This window comes from Anopheles gambiae, chromosome 3 (genome assembly GCF_943734735.2).
Source record: "Anopheles gambiae chromosome 3, idAnoGambNW_F1_1, whole genome shotgun sequence".
Lineage (NCBI taxonomy): Eukaryota > Metazoa > Arthropoda > Insecta > Diptera > Culicidae > Anopheles > Anopheles gambiae.
Window position 1 is genome coordinate 43639440 of NC_064602.1, and position 25835 is coordinate 43665274.

Below are 25835 nucleotides of genomic sequence, written 5' to 3' on the forward strand. Positions count from 1 at the left end.
GCTTTTAAGGCATACTAGACTTATTTGAAGGCTACAAAAGAAGACGGTTCGGATGGGAATCGATGCATGTGTTGCGTTTACAGCAGCCAGCGCGACTATCTTAAGCCATCACCATCCGAAAGGTCACGTAAACTCAACTACAAATGTAGTTTCCTAAATATTTATACAATGTATTTACATACTCTTTTTTATTCAACTTTTCCTATAAATACGACAGAACGATATGGCTCTTTAAGAGGTTCAAAGATATAAAATTTAAGAAAAACTTTTGAACAATATTCAAAAATCCAACAAAAACGATAGTAACCAGTCTTTCTAGCAATGCAACAAAATTGAAACTAGGCCAGACATCGCTTGCTAATGGAACTTCCTGAAATATGTTAAAAAAACAGCATTAATAGAGCCAATCAGCTTCTAAGTGGAAATGATAACGGCAAATAATTATTATAATAAATTAGAAATAAATGAGATTTTCTATGTCGTACTTACGAATAGTTGCACTTCTGCCAATAAGCAGGAGCAGAGTCCTTGCACGCTCTAACACTCTCTCACACACACATATACATAAGGGATTAATGGTATGAGCTTTCCCAAGGAATGGATGAAACCATGATCGTCGGATCACAGCCCCTTACCTTATTTTTCCTCCCTTCGTCAGACGTAAAGCCCGCGTTAGAGTGAAATAGAACGTGAAATTCTGGAGTTTTGTGCTATATTTCATCAATTTTTTATCAGCATTTGGCTTATCTTACACCAAAAGAAAGGATATTCAATTCCCCAACTATCTAGACTATGCACAATATTGAATTGATAAATTCAATGCATTTCCTTGTGATTACCTGCCTTGTTCACCCGCTTTGAAAACATAATGGTAAGCGGGGAATCACAAGAAAATGATCAAAATATGTTGAAATATAACAAAATAACCAAAATTTCACGTTCACGCAAGGTCTAAAGCGACCTTAACTTGTGACAAATCAACACAACAAACACAAAAAAACACATACACTTTACTAGCTAAAATGGCGATCGTGTCATATTTATACGAGCGTACGAAACGATTTGATTTTGTTTTTCTTTTCGTTCAAAATAACAATGTAAGATTCTTTATTTACTCGTCACAGTGTATGCACAGTGTATGAACGAAACACAGATACTCTTGCGGTAGTTGTTGTTAGATGATGTTGCGTTAGTAGTATTGAACTGTAAATGTATGAGGCGCGCACCTTAATGCTCCCTCCTCTCCTTAACGTAAATCAATGTGTTAAGTTTCTTTAGAACACTATGTATGAATGTTATGCTATGCATTTTTTAATTTGTTTTTCTAATAAAACACCACAATTTACACGGTAAAGGCACTTTTGAGCGAATTGTGTGTGTCTTTTGCAATAAAAGAATAGTGTTATTATTGCCTTGCTTGTGAATTTCGTACAGAATACCTTAAGGGGCAGGAAAACTTTAATAATCAGGAACTGTATGATGTCCTACGAACTATCCTACAGCTCGGTAACTGGTTCATATCCTAACTATTGTATTGTGAGACATTGCACCATTCGTGTCACGAGTAGAACGGCGTCCTATTGAGCTTTGTGTTTAGCTAAAATATTGCAGAGGCATAATCGTTAAAAGCAAAAAATGGATTGTTTGTGTATAAAGAATGTTCATTAGAGAATGCAAAAGTCAGCAGTTCCCGGCTCTGTACTCGCTTTATGGTTATGGCTATTGTAGTTAATGCATATGAACACATGTTACTGGTTTGCAATTGAAGGTTGGCCTTATCGATTCCCTGCATAAGTCGCATCTGTATATATTTGTACCCTCTTTTTTTTAATTATGCCCATTATTCTTTTTTTGTTTAGCTTTTCGTATTTTCGTTGGCTTTATTTTACCATATTCTTCTTCTTTCTTACCTCGTGTTCGTGTATATTAAACTATATAAAGACTCTTAGCCTTAAAAAGATTACACATCGGTTGAGAATATCGAAATCTGGCCAAATGACATTGAACACACACTGAACCTACCTAAGCATAACATAAAAACACGAATAATTTGTGGGAAAACCGGAATATGTTTTTTTGTTTGTTTTTGTCTCATTAGCGGTGGAATTAAGTTTTACACAACGGATGGCCATGTTACAGTTAGAATTGTGATGTGTGTGTGTGTGTGTGTCATTATTCACTCAGTAGTGATTCACCTGCTGCTGTACGAAATACTGGAACATTTTCCCCTTACCCGTCATAGTAAGTACACGTATGAGTATGTTTTTACTATTGCTCGGCTTTTACAAAGTTGTGTTTTTTTAATGAATTTGTTGTAGAAACAAAACAATAATCCTCTATAATTCGTACTTTAAGTAAACAGTAACCAATTACACTAAAGATAAGTAAACACGTATCATATTAAGTAAATGCAAATCGTGCACATAAAGTAAATATGCTAGCCTTTTTGCTTCCTTAGTTTTCCGGCTATGAGTGTGTATTAGAATGTGTTGTTGTTTCGACGAAATTATTAAAGAAGACTAAAGACTAAAAAAACTAAAGAAACAAAAAACAAAAGTTCACAAAAGAAGCTAACGGTTAGGGCGAAGCATAATGCAAACAAACGTAATTTCGTTAGAATTAAGCCTCCAAATATTAGCTAAATCAAAAAACCAAAGTTTAAGAAAAAAACAAAACAAACGAAAACAAAAATACAAACTAAACCTTCATGCGAGTTCTCATACGCGACGCATGGACATTACATGAAAACGTGAAAAGTTTCAAAAAACTTTACTAACCGCTGTTGTTTGATTGTCAAGAAAGTGAAAATTCAAACAAAAAATGAAACAAATTCAACCAGAAAAACAAACAGAAAAACGGTCACTCACACACACATATAAATAGCATTCTCAGAGTGTGTGTGTGTGTGCGCCACGAAATGAAGTGAATTAACGTGTACTAAAGAAAGTGCTAATAAGGCTAATAGTTAAGGTTGAATCCTTACACCAAACCGGCATCCTTGGCCATGCTGTAGAAGGCGGAATTCTTCGACTGCAGCAGCTCGGCCGGCGGTGCAAACTCCACGATCTGGCCCTTGTCAAGCACGATCACCTTGTCCGAGTCCATGATGGTGTTCAGACGGTGAGCGATCGTCAGCACCGTACAGTCCTTAAACTCCGTGCGAATGGTGCGCTGGTGGGGAAAGTGAAGCAAAACAAAAGGTAATGAATATCGCTCATGTTGAGGAGGGGAGGCTTTTCGCCAATCTCACCTGGATCAGATCATCCGTTTCCAGATCCACGGCAGCCGTTGCTTCGTCGAGAATGAGCACCTTCGTCTTGCGTAGCAGGGCACGAGCTAAACAGATGAGCTGTCGCTGGCCAACGGACAGATTTTCGCCACCTTCCGTAACTTCGTGGTTGATTCCCGCAGTAAGGCCTTAGAAAAGCAAGCAATCCAACATTAAGCTTCGTTCCAATATCTTCAACCAAAAACCACCAACCACAATGCATACCTTTAACGAACGTTTTCAGATGCGCATGTTCCAGCGCCTTCCAGATGTCATCGTCCGATTGTGCATTGAACGGATCGAGATTGATGCGCAGCGTACCAGAGAACAGGACCGGATCCTGCGGGATGATGGTCAGCCGCGAGCGGAGCGCATGCAGACCGAGCTGGGAAATGTCCTGCCCGTCGATCACGATCGAACCACCGGCCGACTCGATGATGCGGAACAGTGCCAGCGTGAGGCTAGACTTGCCCGCGCCGGTACGCCCGACGATGCCGACCTTTTCGCCGCCGTTCACCGTGAACGAGATGCCGCGCAGTACCAGCTCCAGCCCCTCGCGGTACCGCACCTGGAAGTCGCGGAACTCCACCATACCCTGCTCCGGCCAGTCGCGGGGCAGCGTGCTGTTCGGCAGCTCCCAGGCGGCTTCCTGCTTTGTCTCGCCGTACTCCTTGATGCGCTCCACCGCCACTATGTTCGTCTCCACGTCGGACGTCATGCGCACCAGCCAGTTAAGCGTTTGCGTGATCTGCAGTGCGTACGACACGGACAGCCCAACCAGACCGGCGTTCATCGTTTCGCGACCAAGCACGGCGAACAGGGCAGCGAACAGAATGATCAAATTACCGACCATCTCAAGCCGCACGGCAAGCCAGCGGTTGGCGATGATGCTCGGACAGTAGCACAGCTGGTTTCCGTCCACTTTTTCATCCGACTCCAGTATGAATCTAGAAACGAATGGGGGAATGTTTAACACTTCATTGCTTCACAAAAAATGCTCTAGCTTACCTATCCTGCACACTGTACGCACGGATCGTCTGCACGCCCTGGATGGTTTCGCCAAAGTGTGAATAGATCGGCGAACGGGACACCGACTCCAAGCGCTTCAGCTGCCGCGATGTGGCAACATAGAAGCGCTGCACGGCATAGTACAGAATACCGATCGGCACGATCACGGCGGCAAAGATCGGAGTCGAAATGCTGATCACTACCAAGGTGGCAACCACCTGCAGGCATAACGATCACACACGATTAAGATTTCCCCGCGTAGGAATAATAGGAGTAAAATGGAAAACGTTAGTAAAGTTAAAATTTTTCAAATGTTGGCTTAAAAGTCAAGGTAAACTACAGTCTTCTTAAACGAAAAAGAAATAAAAGCTACATTCCACTATTAAGTCTAATTTGCTATCAGATTATCATTCTACTAGCAAGCATTCTAAGCAAGCAAAACTAAAGAAAACATATTCGAACTTAGTGCTACATATGGCTTACAGACAAAAATATTCTTTACTTGTAACGTTTCGGGCGAGTAGTTAGCAGACAATGTATATTACGAACTTTTAAAAGCGAATCATACACAAAGAACCAATATTGGTATGATATTTACAGTGTTGGCCCACTAAAAGCTCCCTTTTCTTTGCAATTGAGTGTCTTCATTCCAGCACTGTATTCAGCGAAAATGGGTACTAAGTAACTTGTGTGACATTGCCAATGGTACTAAGTATCTTAATCAGTAAAGGTAATGACTTATTTTTTACAGAATAAATTCTATTCCATCCCAAATTGCTGCGCCAGGATAGAGTCTATTTAGCATACAACTGCTGAATAATTGAACTTCGATTCAAAAGCAATTCCGGAGATGATGAAAATATTTTACAAATTTACTCTCTTATCATAAATAAAGCTTAAAAACAGCTGACAGCAGAGCTCGATGAAACATCGAGACACACAACGAGAAGGAAAGGTTAAATACACAACAAATGTGAACACAACAAATAGAAGGACATCCGGAGAAACAGTCGTAGTGATAGTCGCAAAACATGATGATTAGTGAAAACTAGGAATGGAACATGAAAGCTGTAGGCAAGGTTTGAGGAAAAAAACAGGGGAAATAGAAGAGCTACACCAACGTTACCTCAAAGAAGCAATAGTTTAGCTCACTGACAGTAATGGGGAGCGTGTTATCCAGAATATCGACATCCTTAGAGAACCGACCCAGAATGCGCCCGGTAGGTGTGATGTCTAAAAAGGCAATCGGTAACCGCAGCACGGCCTGCAGCAACGTGGCATGCAGATGCTTTGCCGCCCGCCACGTGCCGAGCTGGGGCGACAAATCGCAAAAGAATGACAAAAAGGCTAGAAACATAAAATCGGAAAATGGAGTATAACATGTAGAATGAGTGCAAGCGGTTCGTGAAAGGGAGATTGATTAAGAGGGGGTTGAATTTGTAAGTAACAATGAGAAGGGGATTCACCAAGGGGATTCAGTGTAGTTGTGGGTAGAGTCAATAGTGTCACAGAAGCACAACAGTACTACAAAACTCGTCGGTTACAGGAGTTGTTTGAATACGAACAAAAAATCAATTTAAATCGATACCTCATCTCTGTATGTTTTGGACCCAGCAGAAACATTCGACCATATGGGATCATTCGTCACGATAAAAATACATTCCCTGTAATCGAACGATCCTTTTGGAGCAGCACATTCAGCAATGGTCACACAATGGGCAATGGGTAAAAAGCATTTGATACATAATAATGGGATAATGACATACTTTGGTTTACAATCGCTCGAATTTAACAGAAAATGAGGAAAATGCATTATTACAAAGGGAAAGGAACCACCATGTATGTTACCTCGTAAAAGCAATAGCTTATAGATAGTACAGTATCGGGAAGTTCATTATCCATGACGTCGATATCCTTGGAAAATCGACCCAGGATACGCCCGGTAGGTGTGATGTCGAAAAAGGCAAGCGGTAGCCGCAGCACGGCCTGCAGCAGCGTGGCGTGCATCCGCCGGGCTGCACGCAACGTACCGAACTGAGGCGGCAGTTCGCAAAAGAAAGAGAGTATTGCTGCAAAACATAAACCAAATAATGTAGGACCGGAACAGAAAATGCGATGCAAATGCGAAACTGTACCAGTTTCTTTATGAGTTTTGTGTACAATTCTACCACATCTCGCAATGTGCTGTATGAGTGTGTGTATCCAACCTTTCCAACAGCACTTATTTTATCGAAAAACCCGTTAATACCCACAACGGTAACATAAAAATGTAGTTTTATATACACGCGTAGGATGATCAATTTCTCTATATACCTTCAACAGCAAGTATAGCATTCTTTAAAATGTTGCTTTTGATTGCTTTTGCTTGAATCGAGATACTCTAAATTTCATTAGGAAGCCAATAGTAGAGTTCGAACCTTTACCTCAATCGCACAAATAATCCAATCTAGCAAAAGCCCTGGCAATTTAACGTCCAGTACGTCCACATCTTTCGAGAACCGTTGCAATATACGACCGATCGGTGTCGTATCGAAAAAATCCATCGGTAGGTGCAACACATTAGTAAGAAGCAGCTTATGGACGCGTACGGCCGCCGCCCAACAACCGAGAAAAAGCGTTATATCGAAGGCAACGCGAGCCACACCTGGAAAGGATAAAGGGGGGTGTCGAGTGTGATTGCTGTTACTTCCAACATAATAGTATACTTTCGGCGGTGATCGATGCGCCTCGCCGTTAAGATACGATCATGACAGGCAAAACGATCCTTACGATCTCAGATGATGAATTATGAAATGTTTATAGCAGTGGGACATGTGTAGTAATTTGTGTCTGTACTGTTTTGTTCCCATCATAGAAATTACGATTTACAATATAAAATATTATTGTAAATAAATACTTTAGTCCGTATAGTTAAGAAATTCTCTTGTGAAATGTGCGTTAAACACAACCCTATGACTATGCTACAAATTTTATACTTGCAAACTGTGATAGGAATTCATGGAGAAAAATTAAAACAATATTTTAAATGTAACAACACATAAACCTACATCCGTATCGTGATACATCAGTAACACACTCTTATTATTTTATCTAACAACGCAACTATAGACAATTGAATTAGTGGCAACGAACTGGCAAGGGAGTAGTAAACCAACATACTAACAACTCAACCCAACGCAAAAAAAGACAACAGCAAAAAGATAAACCACGCAGCAATAGTTACAGAGCGGAGCCGGTAAACTGTGTCGATCCCCGGCCAGGACCGGCCATTCAAAAATTATAATAACTCATTAAATATCAAACCGGCATGCGAGGAGCGAGGGGGGGAGCAGGGCGAGAAGAGACTCGACTAAGGCAGACGGCACAACACATACCCTTAGCACCGTTGGAATGAAGTTTTTAATATTCATCGGTAGGCTGTAGTCGAGCGTATTGATATCGTTGGAGAAGCGTGCGATGATGCGGCCCCTCGGTGTGGTATCGAAAAACGTCATACCACTCCGCAGGATGCCCTCGAGCAGCCGTCGGTGAAGGATAAGCGTCGCTTGGATCGAGCCCATCACTAGGGTTAGCACGCTAAGGTACAAGCTTAGTACTGACGAAGGAGAGAGAGCGTGTGCGTGTGTGTGTTGTGTGAGCGTTTAAGGGAAGAGAAAAGGAACAGAACAACATCTAGCGGTGAATAGTGAGGTAATTTAGATACTGTATGTTAATTGTTTCACTGAAGCGTGCCGATTTAGTGGAGAGAGAGAGAGAGAGATAGAGAGATCCGAGGTACGCGAGTCGAAAACGACGAAACTTAAACGTAACGCATATTGAACGGTTGATTTCGGTAGTAATAAATTACTGGGAGAGAGAGAGAGCGCGCGATCCCGATACACAACCCACATGAGACATGAGATTTAATCCGTACTTGTTTTTGATTTCTGTAATTATGTGTGTGTGCGGCGCAAGAGGAGCAGTGTGTTATTCGCAAACGCGGCGTTTGTATTAAATTCACCCTAAAAGCACCGAGATCCGCTTAGTTCAGGAAGGAAAAGGGATGTATGTTCGTACTGGTGGTTTGTATGCAACGGTTTTAGTTTAGTTCTTTGGCAAGGCGATCTACGACCAACGAGAAAGGCGGGAAAATACCAACACAGAAAACTTAGTAACGCAACGTAACTAGGAAAACAAGAAGAAGAAACATAACAAAAAGGTAACCGACAACTGGAACGAAAACGATACCCCGAAAAAGCAGGCACTCCAGGCGCGCAGGGTCGCCGGCAGATCGGAATCCGTCGTGTCGATATCCTTGCTGAACCGGTTCAGCACCCGGCCGACGGGCGTGATGTCGAAAAAGGAGGTCAGTGGTGCGTGCAGCACGCGCCGTAGCAGCGTCTTGTGCAGCGTCCGGGACGCTTCCAGCGCGCCAATGTAAAGGAACAACGTCGACAGGAAGGTGCTTAGCACTGTGGTGGGGCAGAGCAGCAGCAGCAGCAGCAGCAGCAGCATGTTGCATGCATGCATCGTGGTCGTTCGTTTTCGGTGATCGTTAACACACAAACCAACACAACACATACAACAAAACGCATCGTAAATATGGCAGAAAAAAATGGAATTACATTAGAAAGGGCAAAACACAATGGCAATTGCGAAAAACGGGAAGCAGCAAACGAAACAGCAAACCACGAAGGATACACACATTGCACACAATGGAACACTGAAATGAAACAGGGGTTATATGCGGAGGGCGTAATGGGGTCGGAAAGATTTTTATCGGATTGAATTGGTTCTTTAAAACACATATGATACACACATAGACAGGAAGGTAGGGGTTAATCCGTAGTTTGAAAGACAGAACAGTTAACACTTCACTAAAGCATGCACAATAGGGGGAAAGAGGAGATTCATCATCATGCACAGCAACAGGGTACAATGTGTGGATGAAAGGGTATAAAACACGTAGACAACAAACAAATGGGTCAGCACAAGAGCATAAGCAACAGTGGAATTCAACACAATGCTGCCGAACGAACGTTAACTAGTCGTAGAATATTTTTGTGCAATCTCTAAGTCAAATGTTTTGCATCCTATGACATTGTTAATTGCAAATATAAGAAGAAAATGCCTCGCCTATAATTCTCCTCAAATGTTAAATACTGCTCTACTTGTTCTTTAGCACAATGCACTTGAATCTTGATTTTCCTTCAAAGTTTAAACATCTAAGCTACATGCATTTTTGTGAACTGATAATAATAACAACAAAAAAACAAGAATAAAAACAACAAAAATAACAAAAATTGATAACTATTGCAAAACAGGTAAACAAATCGAATCGATAAGAAGAGAATGAGTGTGTTTTATCATTTACCACAAACAACATCATGAGACAGGAGCGCAGAACCTGCGGCAGCGTGTTGTCGAGCACGTCAACGTCCTTGGAGAAGCGGTTCAACACCCGCCCGAGCGGGGTCGTGTCGAACAGCTCCATCGGCCAGTGCAAGACGTACCGTAACAGTAGCACATGCATCTCCCGGGCGGCGGCCAGTGCTCCCAACGCAAACGATAGAGAACAGGCGAAGCTGGCCATCACTGGAGAGAATGGGAAGGTTTTTGGTGTGGATTTATGAAGAAAAAATGCGTTCGATGAACGATTAACCATCCCATTTGCATGAAATTATACAGAGAGAAAGGGGGAGGGATGTTCTGAATAAACAATGCGTTTGTAATGAGTTTGTAAAAATCCATAGGTAAAAACACCTTGCACCTTCTTGTAGGACCAGAAATGCAGAAAAAGATTTAGTAGTGAAGTAGTAGTTTGCATGCATGTTAGATATTGGAAAGGAAATCTTTACATGGAAATAAAAGGGAGAAGAAATTGTTAAAAAAAAAGTGCATTGAAGGGGAGTGGAAAATAAAACCAAAAGATAAAACATAGAGCAGTTATAAAACATACTAACAGATGGAAAATATTTGATAACCTGCTGGTGATACCCTGTTCTATTGCTTTCCTTAGGGTATTGACTATTACGTTATCAATCTAGTCTTAATATTTCTTATTTTTTTAGAGAACCTATTGTAAAAGGCGTTAAAGCTTAATACTGTGGAAACGAGTGGTGTAAAAATCGACCATAGAACCATCGGGTGGTGGTGGTGGTATTGAAAACTTATCGTTAAATCTTATTACCGCAAAGAACTGTGCTAGGAACGAGCGAATCAGCTGCGGCAACGTATTGTCCACCGTGTCGACGTCTTTGGAGAACCGGTTCAGCACACGACCCAACGGAGTGGTATCGAACAGGGACATCGGCCAATGGAGCACGTACCGCAGCAGCAATTCGTGCATCGTTTTGGCCGCATACAGCGAGCCGAGTGCGAACGTTAGGGTAGCGACAAAGTTTGCCAGTACTGGAGAGTGGAGGTTAGTGTGTATGTAAGAGGGGAAAATTAGTAAAAGTTGGCGGAAGGTAAGCAAAAAAAAAGTGAAGAAAATTATACAACAACTTGGGAACAAAACTATACAGAGTGAGTGTAAGTAGGATTTGGTGTAGTAGTGGGTTGTATAGAAGCAGTTAGACAATTTTAAATAATAAATGTTAGGCATTGATTAGAAGTAGGAGAGTTTTTTAGTACCTTTAGAACTACCGAATGGAAATTAATGTGAGAAAAGTTAAAAGATAGGAAGCATTGTACTAAGAGTAGTGGGAAACAAAAGGATAGAAATCATGCCTAATGTGTATCATCGATATTTTTGATTACAGCATTGTAGTTTCACTGTAAGTAATGCAGAGTTACGTTGAAACGTAACCCGAATGTACCATACAAAGCTGGCACATTGCTATCGTTGTAGGTGCTTCATGTGAGGTTCCTTATCGGAAAAAGAGGCTTGTCTTAGTATGTGTAGTTGTTGTATTGAGGGGAGGGGGAAAAATAATGTCTCGTTTGCCTGAAAATGGAAGATTATGACACTGCACACTCTAATGAGCGTTCATACCTTGACCGGCTCCGAATGCACCGTACACGCCGAGATACATATCCCGACGGCTGGTATCATTTCCGGCCGTATCGTCCGTAGACCAGCGCGACAACCAGAGGTTCGAGCCAATCGAGAAACCTTGGAAGATCATGTTGAGAATCACGGTCGCTACCGAGAGCGTTAAGCCGATGCTCTTGAGATAATGCTTGTACACTTCCCATTTGACCTAAAATTGAAATCAAGACGTTAGAAGATGTGGTGATAGAACATAGCGATTTGGTGAAGATTAATTACACTGCCAGTTTCCGATTTTTCGGTCTCGATAAGCTTCGTTTTTGCCACCTCTGGAGCCTTTTCGGACGTTCGGCGACGCAAGCTTGTGTTGCTGTCCGTTGTGGAGTTTTGACGCGAAATGTCTTTTACCGAGCTGATGAGAAATGCGAAAGAGTAAATGTCGATTAAAAACGGCCGAAAGTTATCGATCGCATCATATTTTGGGGATTCTCAGCTTACCCAGTTTCCGAGGTGCTTTCGCTACGCGATCGTTTGCTGTTGGAGCGCTTCAGCTGATTTAACAATTCCTCTCCACCGACACTATTCTCCAGCTGCTGCTTGATCTCATCCAAATCCTCTTCCTCCTCGCTGACCTCCTGCAGATGTTGAATCAGGAACTCCGCAAACGCGCCCTTCTTATCCATCAGCTCCTGGTACGTGCCGCTTTCCGAAATTTCACCCTCCCGCAACACAAATATCTTGTCCGTGTTGGGCAGGTAGGTAATGCCGTGCGTCACCAGCACGCGCGTCTTTTTCGCCAACAACCCACTCGGCCCGATCACCTGCTCGAAGATGTGCTTTCCGACGTGCGAGTCCACCGCACTGAGCGGATCGTCCAGGAAGTACACATCGGCATCGTTGTACACCGCACGGGCAAGTGAAACGCGCTGCTTCTGACCGCCGGACAGGTTGATGCCCTTCTCACCGATTTCCGTCATGTCGCCGCCGGGCAGCATCTCAATGTCGGGCTTCAGGGCGCACGCTTCAATCACGCGAGCGTACCGTCGCTGGTCCATTGGTTTGCCGAACAGGATGTTGTCCTTTAGGGTAGCGTTCTGTATCCATGCCTGCTGGCTGACGTACGCGATGCGCCCGAGCGTATTGACGCGTCCCGATATTTTGTCCATCTCGCCAAGGAACGCCGACAGCAGCGAACTCTTGCCCGATCCGACCGTACCGACGACGGCCACTATTTGATTCTTCTCGACGCGTACGTTGATGTTCTTGAGTGTGGTTTCCTCACCGCCCCACGAGAAGACGCCATTTTCAATTAGCAAAGGAGAAGCTGTGCGGCAAAAAAAACCAATAAGCTTCAATTGTTTAAGGCACAATTTGAACGCGCTTGCATTTACTTACACTCCTTTTCGTCATGCTGCACATTGTCAGGATCCAGTTCTTCCTGATTCAGGAAAGTGTTGATGCGATTCACAGAAACGCTGGTCTGGAGTCAAAAAATAGGGGAAAAGAAGGTTGAATCTCGTTTCGCTCAAAGCTGTCGTTAGAGCTACAACTGTTTCCTCTATTAAAAACACGGAACTTAATAATGCATTCGTTAAAAACAGATTCTACTTTTTGATTAATTTTACATTTGACTTTAAATTAAAACATAAATTAATAGCAAAATATGGTCAAATATACGTATGACAATAAAAGCGATAATTGACAGTTAACTAGTATTTTTTATATCGATAAAATAAATTATAAGGCATGCATTTTATACAATCTAAACCAATCAAAACAGTTTTAAATAGCTTTAAACAATAGTTATTCATCGTTTCCGCTACTTACTTGCACCATATTAGAGATGAGCATGGGCAACATGGACAGGGGAAACCGTAGGATGTTGAAAAGCGAAAGTGAAACGAAAGCTGTGCTTGCATCCAGTACATTATTCTCATCCACCAGCACATAGGTGGCAAAAGTGACCAACGACACCTGCGTGAGATTATGTGTGATTGGTGCCGTACACACAAACAAACACATACACACACACACAGCCATTGGGTGTAGGAAGGATATGGGATGGGTGAGTGGTGGTTTGACCCATGGAACCCATGGAATGTTAAGGATTGTTTGATCGGTTATTGATTCAGGGGGACCAGGTGCGACAGTCGAGTGTAAAACAACGAGTGTCAATGTTATATATATATATGCATGAAAAGAGAGAAATAAAGAGAGAAACAAAAGAAATGAAGAAGAGAAGAAGAGAACGGAATAAATGATAAACATTATTAGAAAGAACATTGCAGATGGTGTGAAATAACAGATGCTGCACACTGTTGATCGTGTGCCGTAGAACAATCTAACCTGATCCAAGCTCTTTGCAAGGTGCGGTAGCTGTGGGACAGCTTGATGGACGAGTTAAGTATTAGAATTACGTCTACTACGCTGTTTGAGTTGAATGGAGAGGTGATTAATTGCATAATTTTGGGCTTCCAGGCTCCACAGTAGAACCGACATCGTTAGAAACAAGCTACGAAAGCACAGAGAATACGAATCTACAGCACACCGAACACCGGACGCCGTGAATCGTCTTAAACGATGTTACCTGTATCGCGTAAACGATCAGCACAGGTAGCAGCACGAGAGGCATTCGCAGTATATCGAACAGCGTAAGGCATACGAATGCTTTCACCGGTGTGAGAACATGGGATTCGTCGGAAAGGACGTATGTAGCGAAGGAAATGATTGAAACCTTGGAAAGTGTAATCAAAAACGCGCGTTGAATTCAAATTTTATCGCTCAAAAGTATAAAATCACGGCCACGATCAGGTATGCGCACATCTTCGCGAGGCAAAAGGTTTGTTAGAGATGAAACAAAAATACTTTACCAAAAATGGTGCACACGACCAGATAAATGATGTTCCAGCGTTCAAGTATGCAGCCGACTTCAGCACCTTCACCTCCTTGTCACGGATTTTAAGTATCTGCTGCTCGAAGCTTGGCTCCCAAGCGTACAATTTAAGTACCTAAAAATAGACAAAAACCGTTAATCTCACGTATCAAGTACCTTTACCTGCAACCTATTTTACTCACCTTAATACCACTGAGGACCTCGTTCATTAGCTTCACTCGCTCGTCCTTGTTCTTCATCTGCTTAATTTGGAGCGTTTTGATCATGTTGGCAATTACACCATTCACCGGAATGAGAATGATCATCACAGCCAACCCGGCCAACACGGACGGGCCCAAAATTTGCCACAAAAAGTACAGCGCCAGACCAATCTGCAGTGGAGCACTCCAGATCATATTAATGTACGTCGTTAAGTCCATGAAGCGTTGCGCATCGACCGCCATTAGATTCACAATTTCACCGACGGTCGAACCTTTTCGCGCACTGTTGGAAATAATCAGCGCCTTACGATAGATGGCACTGATCAGTGCGGTACGGATACGCAGTCCAACGAAGAACATCCGGTTGAAATATTGTCCCAGCAGTAGCGTCTGCGTTCCGGCAACAACGAACAGGGTGATTGCGTACATCAAACCTTTCCACATCGGTTCTTCACCGCCCACGAACCCGATAATGAGCTTCAGGATCTGGGGCGAGGCAAAGGTCAACAAATCCTGGCCAAGTTTAAGGAACGAACCGAGCAAGAACGTTCCACCGAACGTTTTGATCAGTGCCGGTAGAATGGAAGCAATATTTTTAGCTTTCGTGGTACGAAAATCAACACGTGCTGAGTTTCCCAGCTTCTTGAACGTGACGTCATTGCTCGTTTCACGCGACTGATACGTCTTCTCGAGGGTTTCGTTCCAATGGTGCAGGAAAGCCGGGGACACTTCCTTGGACGAGTCTTCGGGCTTCATTTTCCACAGATCGTCCACCTCCAGTGGCTTGCGGAAGCCGACCCAGGCTAACCGATCGAACCAGGCGAAAAAGATGCGCGATGGGAAGCTGGCGGCCAGCTCGGGACAATCCTTATCGGTGATTTCGTACTTCGATTGGCGCGGTGGCTTGTCGACGAAGAAATTGAGCAGAAACATGATGCACGTGAGGGAAAAGAATATCAGAAAGCTCACAAACTGATACTCGGCCCACGAATCTTCGACGACACGGGCTTCGTAGGCACGGACTTCAGTGCGTACTCGCGGTATGCTGCACACGGTCAGCAGAAACCAGAACAGGAACAACAGCCCCGACGTTCGCATGCCATAGTGCTTGTTGAGGTAGATTAGGATAGCCACAAAGATCTGAAATTATTAGCAATTTACACAAATGAAACTGTTCTTACCATCGCTCAGGAAATATTTCCACACTTACGAAAGAGGCGAGCTTTATCACCGGCGTGTAATAGAACAGTGGTGCCGATATTCCATCCGTTGAGATTGCATTTGCGAGATCAACGATAGTAAGTACGATCAGCGAACCGATGACCAGCAGCTTGGATACGTTGACGAAGCTCCACGGTACATCTTTGTTGGCGCTTTTTCGCAGATAGTACAGCTCCAGAAAGGAGAACAGCCAAAGAAATGCACACGGTGCCCACACCAGTACGGTCTGCTGGAAGCATGGCGTTAGATCTGGATCGTCCGTGTACCAGGTGAGATTTAAGTCCTGTAGCCGGAAGAGAGGCACATTAGCGCTCGCTGACATTATGATGTAAACAAACCGGTTTCACAGAACGTGTGTCTTCTATTCAGGTGGGAATCGTCTTCTTTTCTTCCCCCATCTTCGTCACATAATTGATATGGTTATTTCCGCACGTTTTGCACGATTTTAACTGCCTACTACAGTGCAATGGCATTCACAAAGGTTTCATCCATCGGAAACTGTGCCAATTTACCAAGATTGGGACTTTTTTCACTGATTTACTTACCCAAAACCGAGAGCCGCAAAATTCATCCATTGGATGAGTCTCCATTTTTCCAACGAAACGCACCGGGTGCACTGTAGGGTGAGCTTAGGTCCAGTCGTTTGACAGTTGTGACAGTCGAAATCGGATAAAACTTTTTTACGGAAAAAGAAAATACAAAAAAGCATTATGAAATTCACATAAAAGGGTTTAAATAAAGTTGTTGCTATAATCTGTTAAATTATTGAAACGAGAAGGAAATTCAACTCTCTTCAACTGCAATAAATGTGGATTCCGCAAATCTATTCATCGAAAGACGAATTGAGCACCCCTGCCTGGTTTGACGTTTCGCCAAACAACAACCACTGTCAGCGAGCTGCCGCAGAAAAATTGTTTTCTTTTCGCAGCAAACAAGTGTGGTGCGGTGCAAAATCCCAATAAAAATGAGTCGTTCATCTAAAAGCATACTTCTCGATGGCGCTGGACTGGAAACCAGTCTCAAGATAGTGAAGGTAAGCGGTCTACACAACGTGCCGATCTGTTTTTGAAACAGTACCTTAACTTTGCTTCCCAAACCCACCCGCAGAACGAAGCGGAGGAACAGCTGGAGAATTTCCTTGCTCCAGTAGCGGAACTGGCCGACGACATCAGCAGCGGACGGTCAAAGATTGTTAAGCCGGCTCCAGGTAAGTCTAGCAAGGTCGTTGGATTGGAAACTTCCAAACAATATACTCCCCCTAATACCGATAACGCTTGAATAATGCCTGGCACTATCTGTTAAAAAAAAGCCATGAAAAAGCTATCGCGCGAATGTTTATTGTTTGCGAATGTGCCCAACAAATGAAGCACAAATTGTTTGCGGCGAAATCTGTTTCAAAGGTGTAGCAGCGATTCGGCGATGGGAAAGAATATCGCATTCTGCTACCCGGCTACTGATAACTGCACAATTAGGAAGTGGAACAGTGGCTCTTGCCACTCGGTGGAACCGTGCGACCTCCGAGATAAGCGACGATTATCACACGCAAGATGCGCAAACTCTGGGAGCTGTGCTGAGTTACTTCTTTTCAATTCACTACTGTTTCGCAATGTGTCGTCATGAAGCCGGCACGTGGTTAAACTATTCTACGAATTGTACGTGACTCACGAAACCGTGTTTGAAGTTTTTGATAAAGTATTATCAAATGCATTGATGGACAGGATGATTGATATGAGCGGACGATTTAAAAAGCGATTCCCTGCCGTATCTTGTCCCGTGCACGCTTCAACCTGTTTCGAGCACGTTTTCTCGTTCTGGTACTCGTTATGAGAATTCAGTATCAGTATCAGTTTGCTTTTGACCTCGCTGTGGCATAACACCTTGCAAGATCATGCTTTTGAGAGATATTGGATTGTGCAAGAAGGAACAAAAAATATACATACAGTAGGACAAATGTTTGTCGACCTGGAGTGTGCCGGTTTGTGGCGCTTGCACCCGAGCGGCGGGCTCATTAGCGAGTTCATCTGCTTATCTTAAGGCCCGGGCCCGGCGTCTTATCATTTGTCACTGTGAATAGTTTGTTCAAGGCTCTTTTCAACAAACTTCCATCCCATCGTTTGCATAGGGCGCTATGTTTAGTAAGTAAACCTTTGACCACTTACTAGCCCGCTTGCCCTAGTGCCCGTTACAAATCAACAGGAAAAGCTACTTCATTCCCATCTGTTTTTTTCCCTCTATGCTGCGAAGCGTGAAACAGTGCAGGGAAAACTTGGTTTGAAAAATAACTGCAATCACAAACAACGGGCGTATCGAAGCCGGGGCGGGTTGAGTGCAGCAAACACATACACACCCAGTGCAGCGCGCTTAAAACAGCTGTTATCATCGATTGGGTGGCATCAAGAAACACAGCAGTGGAGTACAAGAATGTATCAGCTGATAATTCCTATCGTGACACAAACACACAAAGGCCCGGACAAACAACTGGTCGCGACATTTGCTGCAAAGAGGAAAACGTTAGCAAAAACATAAAATCATTGCAAAGTAGTGAGCAGTTGACGAATGGATCGATTGCTGCTGGTTTAAAAACTCCGCAACAATCCGTTAGGAAAAAGGGCTTTCCGGTTGAGCTGGCCAGCGTACGTCGAATACCCACCGACCGGAAAAGATCGCATCATGATCGTTCGGCATTTAGCTTGCCCTCCTCCCCGTCCAGGGACGACGGACGACTACTGCTGCTACACACGCGCGAAAACAAGTAAGAAGCAACATTAATGATCTTGCGAGATCCAAACGAAAAATTTCTGCCAGTCATTGCGTCGTCGTGGGTCGCGATCATCTCTCTTTAACACTTGTCCCTTCCACTCCCCCTGTGCGTGTGTGCGCGAGAGTGGTGGTTTCTTGGCTCGGTTTGGGATGCTTGGTTCGTTACGCATCTTTTTTGTTGTGTCGCGTTTAGTGTGGTTGAAGTCGTTTTTTCTGTTCTTCCTTCGATTTGCAGAAGAACAAGTTTGAAGAACAAGATCTTCATGCACCCAGCACACATACAGACACGTTTTCGCTTTTGATCTTCCGCCCAACCAATACACTAATCACACACAAACATCACAGAGTGCATACGTCCTTGGCCGTTACAGGCACCAGCAACTACAGGGTACTGGTTTCATCAAATGTTTGTTGTACCCAATCTTCACTCATCATCTGTGCCTCACCACAGGGCGGCATCTCTCACCGTTGGGACACGTTTTTAAGCGATTAACACCCAACTCGAGCGGTGCGGCCAGCTGGAGCGTACACAAACACACGTACACAAACACAGACATACACACACACGATCCATTGGGAGGTTTTCAGCGCTCACGGCATTGTTCATGATTCGTCATACGTAAATTTAATAAATCACTTCTCTCAGCTCAGTTTCCGGCGGGGGTCATCTCACTCGAATATAGTACCGGCCACAAACACGGAACTTTTTTACCCCCTCATTATTGTCGCATAACCAAATTAAGTGCTCACAGCACAACGTTTAGGTTCGTTGGGTTATTTTTTGTTGTTGTTCAAAATCAACGGTTTCGGTGGACGAGCTGTGGACCGGATTTCGAAGAACTGGAGAGATGGACCGAATGACAAACGTTTATTTTTTTCCCTGCATTCTTCAGCCAACTGTTAGCTAACATATTCACCTGTCTGTCCGTTTGTTTGTTTGTTTGTTTGTTTCCTCCCTCGTTTCGCTAAGTGATCTTTGGTGAACCGCGCGGGTGGACGGAGAAGCGTTAGAATGCCAAATTAGTCGCGTTTTTTGTTTGTTTCTCCTGCTTTTCGTGCATGTTATTTTATTTTAGGAACATCTTTACTGGACTACCACAGTCCCAAACCCCTCTTCACTTGGCGAGATGGTCCAACATTCTTAAATGATACACGAGATGCGCGGGTTCGCTGTACGGATTTCCATATCTTTTCAATCAAACACGAACAGCTTCCAGTGGAGCCAGCCAACCAACGAACATACAGACACTACATTCACGATTCAATCACACTAATTTGTACGCGCTGGGCCAACCATTTAAGCGAAATAATTGTTACGATCTGGCGAGAGCGAGAGAGAGAGAGGGGGCGGAATTGATGATAACGATGGATCAGACGAATGCACCCCGATTACTATCCCTGTATGAAGGGGGCAGTGCCACAAAAAAATACACTCAACTACACACGTCCTACGCTCAAACTAACAATCTATTTCGATTGTTAATAGAATTGCGCCTATATACACACACACACGGTGGTCCACACTAATAATTCATGCAGCTACGAAGGAACGTGAGAGCGGGTCATGCTACGCTTTGATGCCAAGGGGGTAGTAGGATGGGGGTGGCCATTTAACTGATGGCCAGCATAGAATTCACGTTCTACCTCCACTTTTTCTTCCTCTTTCACGGTGCAACACAACACATTGGTGCTTCAAAGCCGTAGGCGAGCAAATATTGCACAATGTTTGATATGATGAGGAGAGGAGGAGTCCATTAACCTCATCTTCTTCCTCCCCGGTTACACGTTTTGTCGGTTGGAATCGGTTGATTTAAATATATATACAACCCACCCGTGTAACATGTATTTAAAACGAATCTAATCTGTTGTTCTTTGTTGTTGTCAACCGGTCTTCCGGCACTGGCGAATGGCGGAAGAAGGCCGCATCAACGGCAGATAAGTATATTTAAATTTTCAAGTTCAATGAAACACGTGGTCGCGTCGCCTGTGATGCTTTTCTTTTGCGCAAGGGGCAGACGCTACCGCAATGGTTACTTCGCTTGCGCGTTTTGGGGTTGTTTTTGAAGGCAGTCGGCTTGTAAATTATCGCTCGGAGAGAAATTTGCTTCCAAAATGGTGCCAAAGTGGCCCTTTCTAATTCGTCCTCCGTTTCGTTTTCATAATGGCCCTTACGACTTAAAAACGGGCGGGGGGAGTAGTAAAACGTTTCAATTTCACTTTTTACGCCACAAAATCATCAATTCAAACGCCCTTTACCACCCATATACCAGCGCACAGTACTGATAGGGTGATAAAAGGGACCAAACCTCGTGATACACATTCGTGTGCGCCGCACACTCTACTTACATTCTATTGTTTTTGTACACGAAAACTCTGGCAAAGCACTGTTGCTTCCAACGCGACCACCACCACCACTACCACCACCGGTACGTACGAACAAACTGAGATCACCCGCGGTTCCCGGATGGATGGACTGCCGATGGCACCGGTTCACCGGTCGTTAATAGTCGCTTGTGTGCGCGCGCGTGTGTGCTCCTCTCGTCCGCTTGACGCGGCCGTTCCGAATGGACTGACTGTGAAACGTTTTGCGACGATCGGCGGGCTTGCTTGCGGACTTTGCTGCGATTCGGGTTCCTCCTCCACCAACGACGAGATATCTCTCTCTCTCTCTCCGGCCGGCCGGCCGGTGCTACACAAACCAACCCTCATTACACACACACACGAAGCCACCGTGGTCACCGCGTGTGTGTGTTTGTTTCTATCGAAAGTGGTGCGCACTCTCGCCCGCGCTTCAGGCCCGTTCCGCCAACGTGCGGTGGGGGTTTGTGTCCGCATGGCTTTTTCCCGCGCGCCGGTTGTGGCTTTTCACACGTGATTAATGAGTTTTCCTATTCCGTCACCTCATTTTCCGGTATTGTTTTCTCCGTATTTAAGAAACGAAACTACATATTACCCCATTTTAGACCGTTAGTTTAGACGACCGAGGCGATGTGGTTGGTGTGTATTGTACGTACGGTGGAGCATAATGTTTCGAATCGAATTACTTTGACCGCGGCAGCACCGCGGGTTGTTGTTGTTGTTGTTGGGTTCATTGAATGTCTCTCACCACTACCAAACAACACGCTAAGCTGCGGGGTCAGTGTCAGGGAACTAGGGACTCAAGTTACTCTCCCCCCCCCCCCCTCTTCTAGTATGGCTTCGAATTGGTGCTCCCTCATCGATCGATGATGCTCTGCGCGCGCTTATCATGTTTGGCGCTGTGCCACGATAACGTCATCGTTGCATGCACCGGTGCTTGTGGCGCAAGTGTGTCTGTGGCCGAGCAATGGTATATAACGTCATGGAACGCGCCGAGTGGTGCCTTTCGATGACGAAAATTTTAGCCAGTCATCGTCCATACGGCGGTGCGCACTGTGCCCCATACGCATGGGAGATGCTATTTGTTTGCATGCTGTTTTTCGGTCTTATTTATTGGTCATTCTAGTTCTTTCTTCGTGCACGATCGTACAGGTTTTCATTCGTTTTATCTTGATTGGTAATCGCAACTCTATTTGATGGATGGATAGGCTTATTTTGCTGTGCGTTTAATCTTCCAATAGGTCATTTTTATTTTTATACAAGCACATTCCGAATACGTAGAAGGATTTTCGGTTTTATTTGCTTCTTTTATAAATTCTTACAAATATTTCAGTTCAATTTTAAGCTGCTTTTTTATGCAGTGGGTTTCCCGTACTCCATTGTTCATGATTTGCATAATTGCTATCAAATCCTTTCCGTGTCTATCTAAACTCTTCAAACTGTACATGATAATAGTTCAAAATGTGTGTGGAATTCTGGAATTTGCTGACCATGTGAAACGTTCTTTTATTGTCGTTCATGTTATAATTCCTGCTTTTCTTTTCTTTTTTTTTTGCACAGGATTCTGCGTGAAAGCGTTCAAGAAGGGAACGGAGGAAAAGTTCTTCATCAATCTCTGCCAAACCGATGGCATCCCGCCGCCGCGCGACATTACCGAGGACGAGCTGATACGCATCCTGAACGATGGTGAGCCGAACGCATTCCGCATCCCGATGAGCATCACGCAACCCCGCCCCGCACTGGACAAATCCAACCAGGGCTGCCAGGTGTGCGATATCGCGATCAATACGAAATTCTACGCCAAAATCGAGTCCGGCGGGCTATTGCGCGAGTTCCTGATCAGCGTACTGTTCGATGGGGTGGAGAATAAGTACAACGTCGCGCTGGACGAGAGCAACTTTCGCATACTGAAGAACAAAAAGTTCATCGACAAGCTGATTCCGCACAACATCCAGAACCGGGACGTGCGGCAGGTGATCGAAAGCTATCCGCACCAGTCGGACGCCGACCGGGCGCTGCTCACCGAGCTGGACAATCCGAGACCGCTGATGGCGGGCGCACAGCCGAAGAAACCACTCATCGAAGAGATTGGCGCAGATGCGGGGACGGTAAAAACGGTTAAAAATGAAACGAACAGCTCGCGTACTGTCGCACCGGTATCGGTGGTAAATGCCAAACAGCAGCAAAGTGACAGCACTACCACAGCACCGTACGTGCCCGACCCGACAAAGGTGGCCATTTCGCAGGCCGCCACGAAGAAGCCGGAGAGTAAGCTGTTCCGCGAACCGCCCGCCGGAAGGGCGAAGCGACTGATAGGAGAGTTCCATCTGCCGGAATGTGTAAGTGAGCTGCTAAATTGCTTCAGGGTTTTCCAGGGATTCTCATAGGTGTCGGACACTTTATCGACTCTTTCTTATTGGAAGTGAACTTCGTATGTTGGAAAATGGAGTCTATGGGACGCTTTTTGGATAGGATTCTTGGAAATTCCTGTTAGATTTGTCCAACAAGGGTGCTTTAGAGTCAAATTCTCATTACATTAAGTTCATTCCACGTATGAAAGAGACATTGAAGTGTCCCACAGCTATGAGAACTCCTGGAAAACTCTGTACAGGTCCCCAGGCGGATGTTTGATGATTTGTGTTACTCCTTTCTGTGATGATATGATACAGGTTTCATCGAGCGAAATTACGCTGGACGTGGGCGAGGATCGCATTTTGCTGGAGGCACGCAAGAAAGGCTACCTGCTCGATGTGTTCGTGGACTATCGTATTGATGAAAGCAAGGTGGAAGCTCATTTCGATACCACCACAAAGATCCTGCAAGTATCGATGCCAGTGTTGGCGGCTTAAAGTCGGATGGCGTCGCACGGCATGGGGTTGGAATCATGTACAAAGTTTGTGTGAGTGTGTTCCCTTCCCTAAGCTGTATTTCTAGTTCTAATCTGCCTAACGGCCCTAATCTCTATGTAAAGTTTCTTTTCAAAAAAGCATTCTCGAAAGCAACAACATACGTTCCAAATATGAGGGTCTTTTGTTCGTTCGTTATAATTTAGTGAAGTGATCTTGATTTTTGGTATATCACCCTTTTCGTCTGTTACACTTGCTTCAAGTTCAACTTGGTGCTGCCCGTTTCCCGTACAAACTGTATCACACCACCACCACCACCACCTCCACCACCACCTCCACCAGCAGCAGCACGTTCGCTCATCGTTCGTTACGCATTCAGATAGTTGGTTCCATAGTGTGGTTTCAGCGGGCCACGCTCCTCGTTGTCGTTCAAATAGTCCTCGTACTGTGCGCCCCCTTTGTGGGACGAGTGCGACAGCAGCTCCCGCTTCGGTCGCATAATGCCCTTCACATCGCTCAAGCTAATGTCCATCTCGCGGAACGCGTTCAGCAATATCACCGCGACGATCACCACGAAAAAGCCGCACAGATCGCCGATAATGTCTTCGGGGCGCATGTGGCGCCATTCCTTGAACAGGATCGCGGACGCCGTGATGACCAGCGTGGTAAAGATGACGTAGTAGATCGGCGTCACGATGCTGGTGTTGAAGATGTCCAGCGCTTTGTTGAGGTAGTTTACCTGTATCCCCACAAACACGACCGTCACGATGATGAGGAAGTAGGGCAGCCACATGCCGAAATCGTTCGACTTGCCGGACAGGGTGTCGCGTAGCGCGAGCCCGAGCGCTTTGCAGGACATGACCGTAAGGCTGCCGATGGCGGAACAGAGCAGTATGTAAACGGCTACGTGCTTGTGCCCGTACCGTGGCCCAATGCAGCATCCGATGAAGAGTGCGAGCGAAAGAATCAACACGACGTATGTGATAAAGGTCGGATCTTGCAGCATATCGATCAGTAGGTTAAGATCCTCCACCTCGCCCTCTTTTGGTGAGTGTATGACAATGATCGTGGAGCCGACGATGCACAGAAAGCAGCCGAGCTTGCCGAGCAGGTTGAGCCGCTCTTTGAGAAACCGGGAAGCCATAACGGCGGCCACGATCACGCTGAGTGCTCCGAGCGGCGTAACGAGGGAAGCCGGCGCGAAGGCGTACGCGGCAAAGTTGGCTGCCTCACCAACACCCACTGTAGGCATGAAAGGAAGAGAACAACGGGAGGAGGGTATTTTAGAATGGAGTGGAATGTTGTTGCTTTGCGTGTGTGTGTGTGTGTGTGTGGTCTTATCAAATTCTCTCAAAGCGCACACGAGCGAGACAAAGTTCTGCCCCCAGTGAGTCATGCGATCGTGTGTGGAATGTTGCGCCTCTCGCTATACTTACTGCAGATAAGCCCGGCCCACCAGATCCAGTCGCGCAGGTAGCCAAACCCGCCGGCACTGGCCCGCACCGAACCGACCCGGGAAAGCCGCAGCAGGCCAATTTTCTTGATGATGAAGCTAGACCCGATGAAAATACTGCTGGAAAGGGCCAGCGCTAGCCCGATGTAGAAGTCACGCTCCATGTACAGCTCGTCGATGGCTGGCGGTGGTGGTGGTGCTGCTGCCCCTGCGGAAGGCATTTTTTTCACGCCCCGTGTGATCTTTTAATTAACCCCTCTCTGTTCTGGGTGGTGCGTCCAGGGGGCTTTTCGCTTCTTCCACTAAACACTGATCGATGGCGAGAAAAGGTCACACTAGGCAAGACATTTTCACGATGCACCGTACACGAAAATCTGGACGACCTGTAGCTACGACACTGGGGGAAACAACGCGTTATCAGAACGGACGACGAACGCAGGAAAAATGGAAAAAGAAGTGACTCAATTTCGGCAGCAATCTGATTCTGGCTGCTGGATGTTTTGTTTACGCTTTGATCTGATTAGAGCAGCTTTGAGTACAGATGGGAAGAGCAGGTTGGGCCATGGAATGATCTGTCAAATTTTGGAATGAAAACATTAATGGAAAGGACAGAAACAAAAAGTAAAATGTTGTAATTAAAAGAACCTCTATCATTTATAAACAAAAGAGTTGCATTTATGGCTTCCAATTTGTATTATTAAAATTAATTAGGCAAAAAATAGATATAACTGTCAAATGACAGTCAACATGACAAACGCATCGTGACACATAGTCATACCCAAGGACCGTAAAGATATCAGGTCAAGTTATAAGCCCGTTTTGACAGCTAGGTGGAAGAAGAATCGACGAAGAAAA

At 44.8% G+C, this 25835-nt stretch overlaps 3 protein-coding genes across 14 annotated transcripts; 1 reads left to right on the forward strand and 2 right to left on the reverse strand.

Moving 5' to 3' along the window:
• Positions 1-149: 149 nt before the first annotated feature.
• LOC1279254 (multidrug resistance-associated protein 1) lies at positions 150-20896 on the reverse strand. Of its 11 annotated transcripts, none has more exons than XM_061653624.1 (16): positions 20670-20896; positions 16109-16238; positions 15553-15846; positions 14325-15482; positions 14120-14257; positions 13077-13223; positions 12645-12729; positions 11748-12573; positions 11529-11661; positions 11253-11460; positions 5403-5623; positions 4277-4494; positions 3494-4215; positions 3251-3417; positions 2984-3171; positions 150-370 (listed from the first exon to the last, which is right to left on the reverse strand). In XM_061653624.1, the coding sequence occupies exons 2-16, from the start codon at positions 16151-16153 to the stop codon at positions 358-360; spliced, it is 4563 nt and encodes a 1520-aa protein (XP_061509608.1). In that variant the 5' UTR covers positions 16154-16238; positions 20670-20896; the 3' UTR covers positions 150-357. The 11 variants fall into 11 exon arrangements, with proteins under 11 accessions (XP_061509608.1, XP_061509609.1, XP_061509606.1 ...); XM_061653625.1 differs by lacking the exon at positions 5403-5623 and adding an exon at positions 6700-6920; XM_061653622.1 differs by lacking the exon at positions 5403-5623 and adding an exon at positions 7651-7871.
• On the forward strand, positions 16423-23728 carry LOC5668084 (PIH1 domain-containing protein 1). Of its 2 annotated transcripts, XM_001689111.2 has the most exons (4): positions 16423-16596; positions 16671-16770; positions 22242-23020; positions 23351-23728. In XM_001689111.2, the coding sequence occupies exons 1-4, from the start codon at positions 16528-16530 to the stop codon at positions 23528-23530; spliced, it is 1128 nt and encodes a 375-aa protein (XP_001689163.2). In that variant the 5' UTR covers positions 16423-16527; the 3' UTR covers positions 23531-23728. The 2 variants fall into 2 exon arrangements, with proteins under 2 accessions (XP_001689163.2, XP_318950.5); XM_318950.5 differs by lacking the exons at positions 16423-16596; positions 16671-16770 and having other exon boundaries at positions 21794-23020.
• On the reverse strand, positions 23692-25619 carry LOC1279256 (magnesium transporter NIPA2). Its single transcript, XM_318951.5, has 2 exons — positions 24964-25619; positions 23692-24769 (listed from the first exon to the last, which is right to left on the reverse strand). Exons 1-2 carry the CDS (start codon positions 25199-25201, stop codon positions 23895-23897), a joined length of 1113 nt encoding a protein of 370 aa, XP_318951.4. The 5' UTR covers positions 25202-25619; the 3' UTR covers positions 23692-23894.
• Between the last annotated feature and the right edge of the window lie 216 nt (positions 25620-25835).

What these genes read in the sequence shown, in the direction of transcription:
- LOC1279256 (XM_318951.5), bottom strand. Translation starts at nt 25,201, where the DNA reads ATGCCTTCCGCAGGGGCAGCAGCACCACCACCACCGCCAGCCATCGAC. An exon ending in GTGGGCCGGGCTTATCTGCA is followed by an intron (nt 24,770 to 24,963) that starts GTAAGTATAGCG and finishes TCATGCCTACAG; the next exon opens with TGGGTGTTGGTGAGGCAGCC.
- LOC1279254 (XM_061653619.1), bottom strand. Translation starts at nt 16,153, where the DNA reads ATGGAGACTCATCCAATGGATGAATTTTGCGGCTCTCGGTTTTGG. An exon ending in TGATAAAGCTCGCCTCTTTC is followed by an intron (nt 15,483 to 15,552) that starts GTAAGTGTGGAA and finishes TAATAATTTCAG; the next exon opens with ATCTTTGTGGCTATCCTAAT. An exon ending in TCTGAAAACGTTCGTTAAAG is followed by an intron (nt 3,418 to 3,493) that starts GTATGCATTGTG and finishes TGCTTTTCTAAG; the next exon opens with GCCTTACTGCGGGAATCAAC.
- LOC5668084 (XM_318950.5), top strand. Translation starts at nt 22,037, where the DNA reads ATGCAGTGGGTTTCCCGTACTCCATTGTTCATGATTTGCATAATTGCT. An exon ending in AGTTCCATCTGCCGGAATGT is followed by an intron (nt 23,021 to 23,350) that starts GTAAGTGAGCTG and finishes GATATGATACAG; the next exon opens with GTTTCATCGAGCGAAATTAC.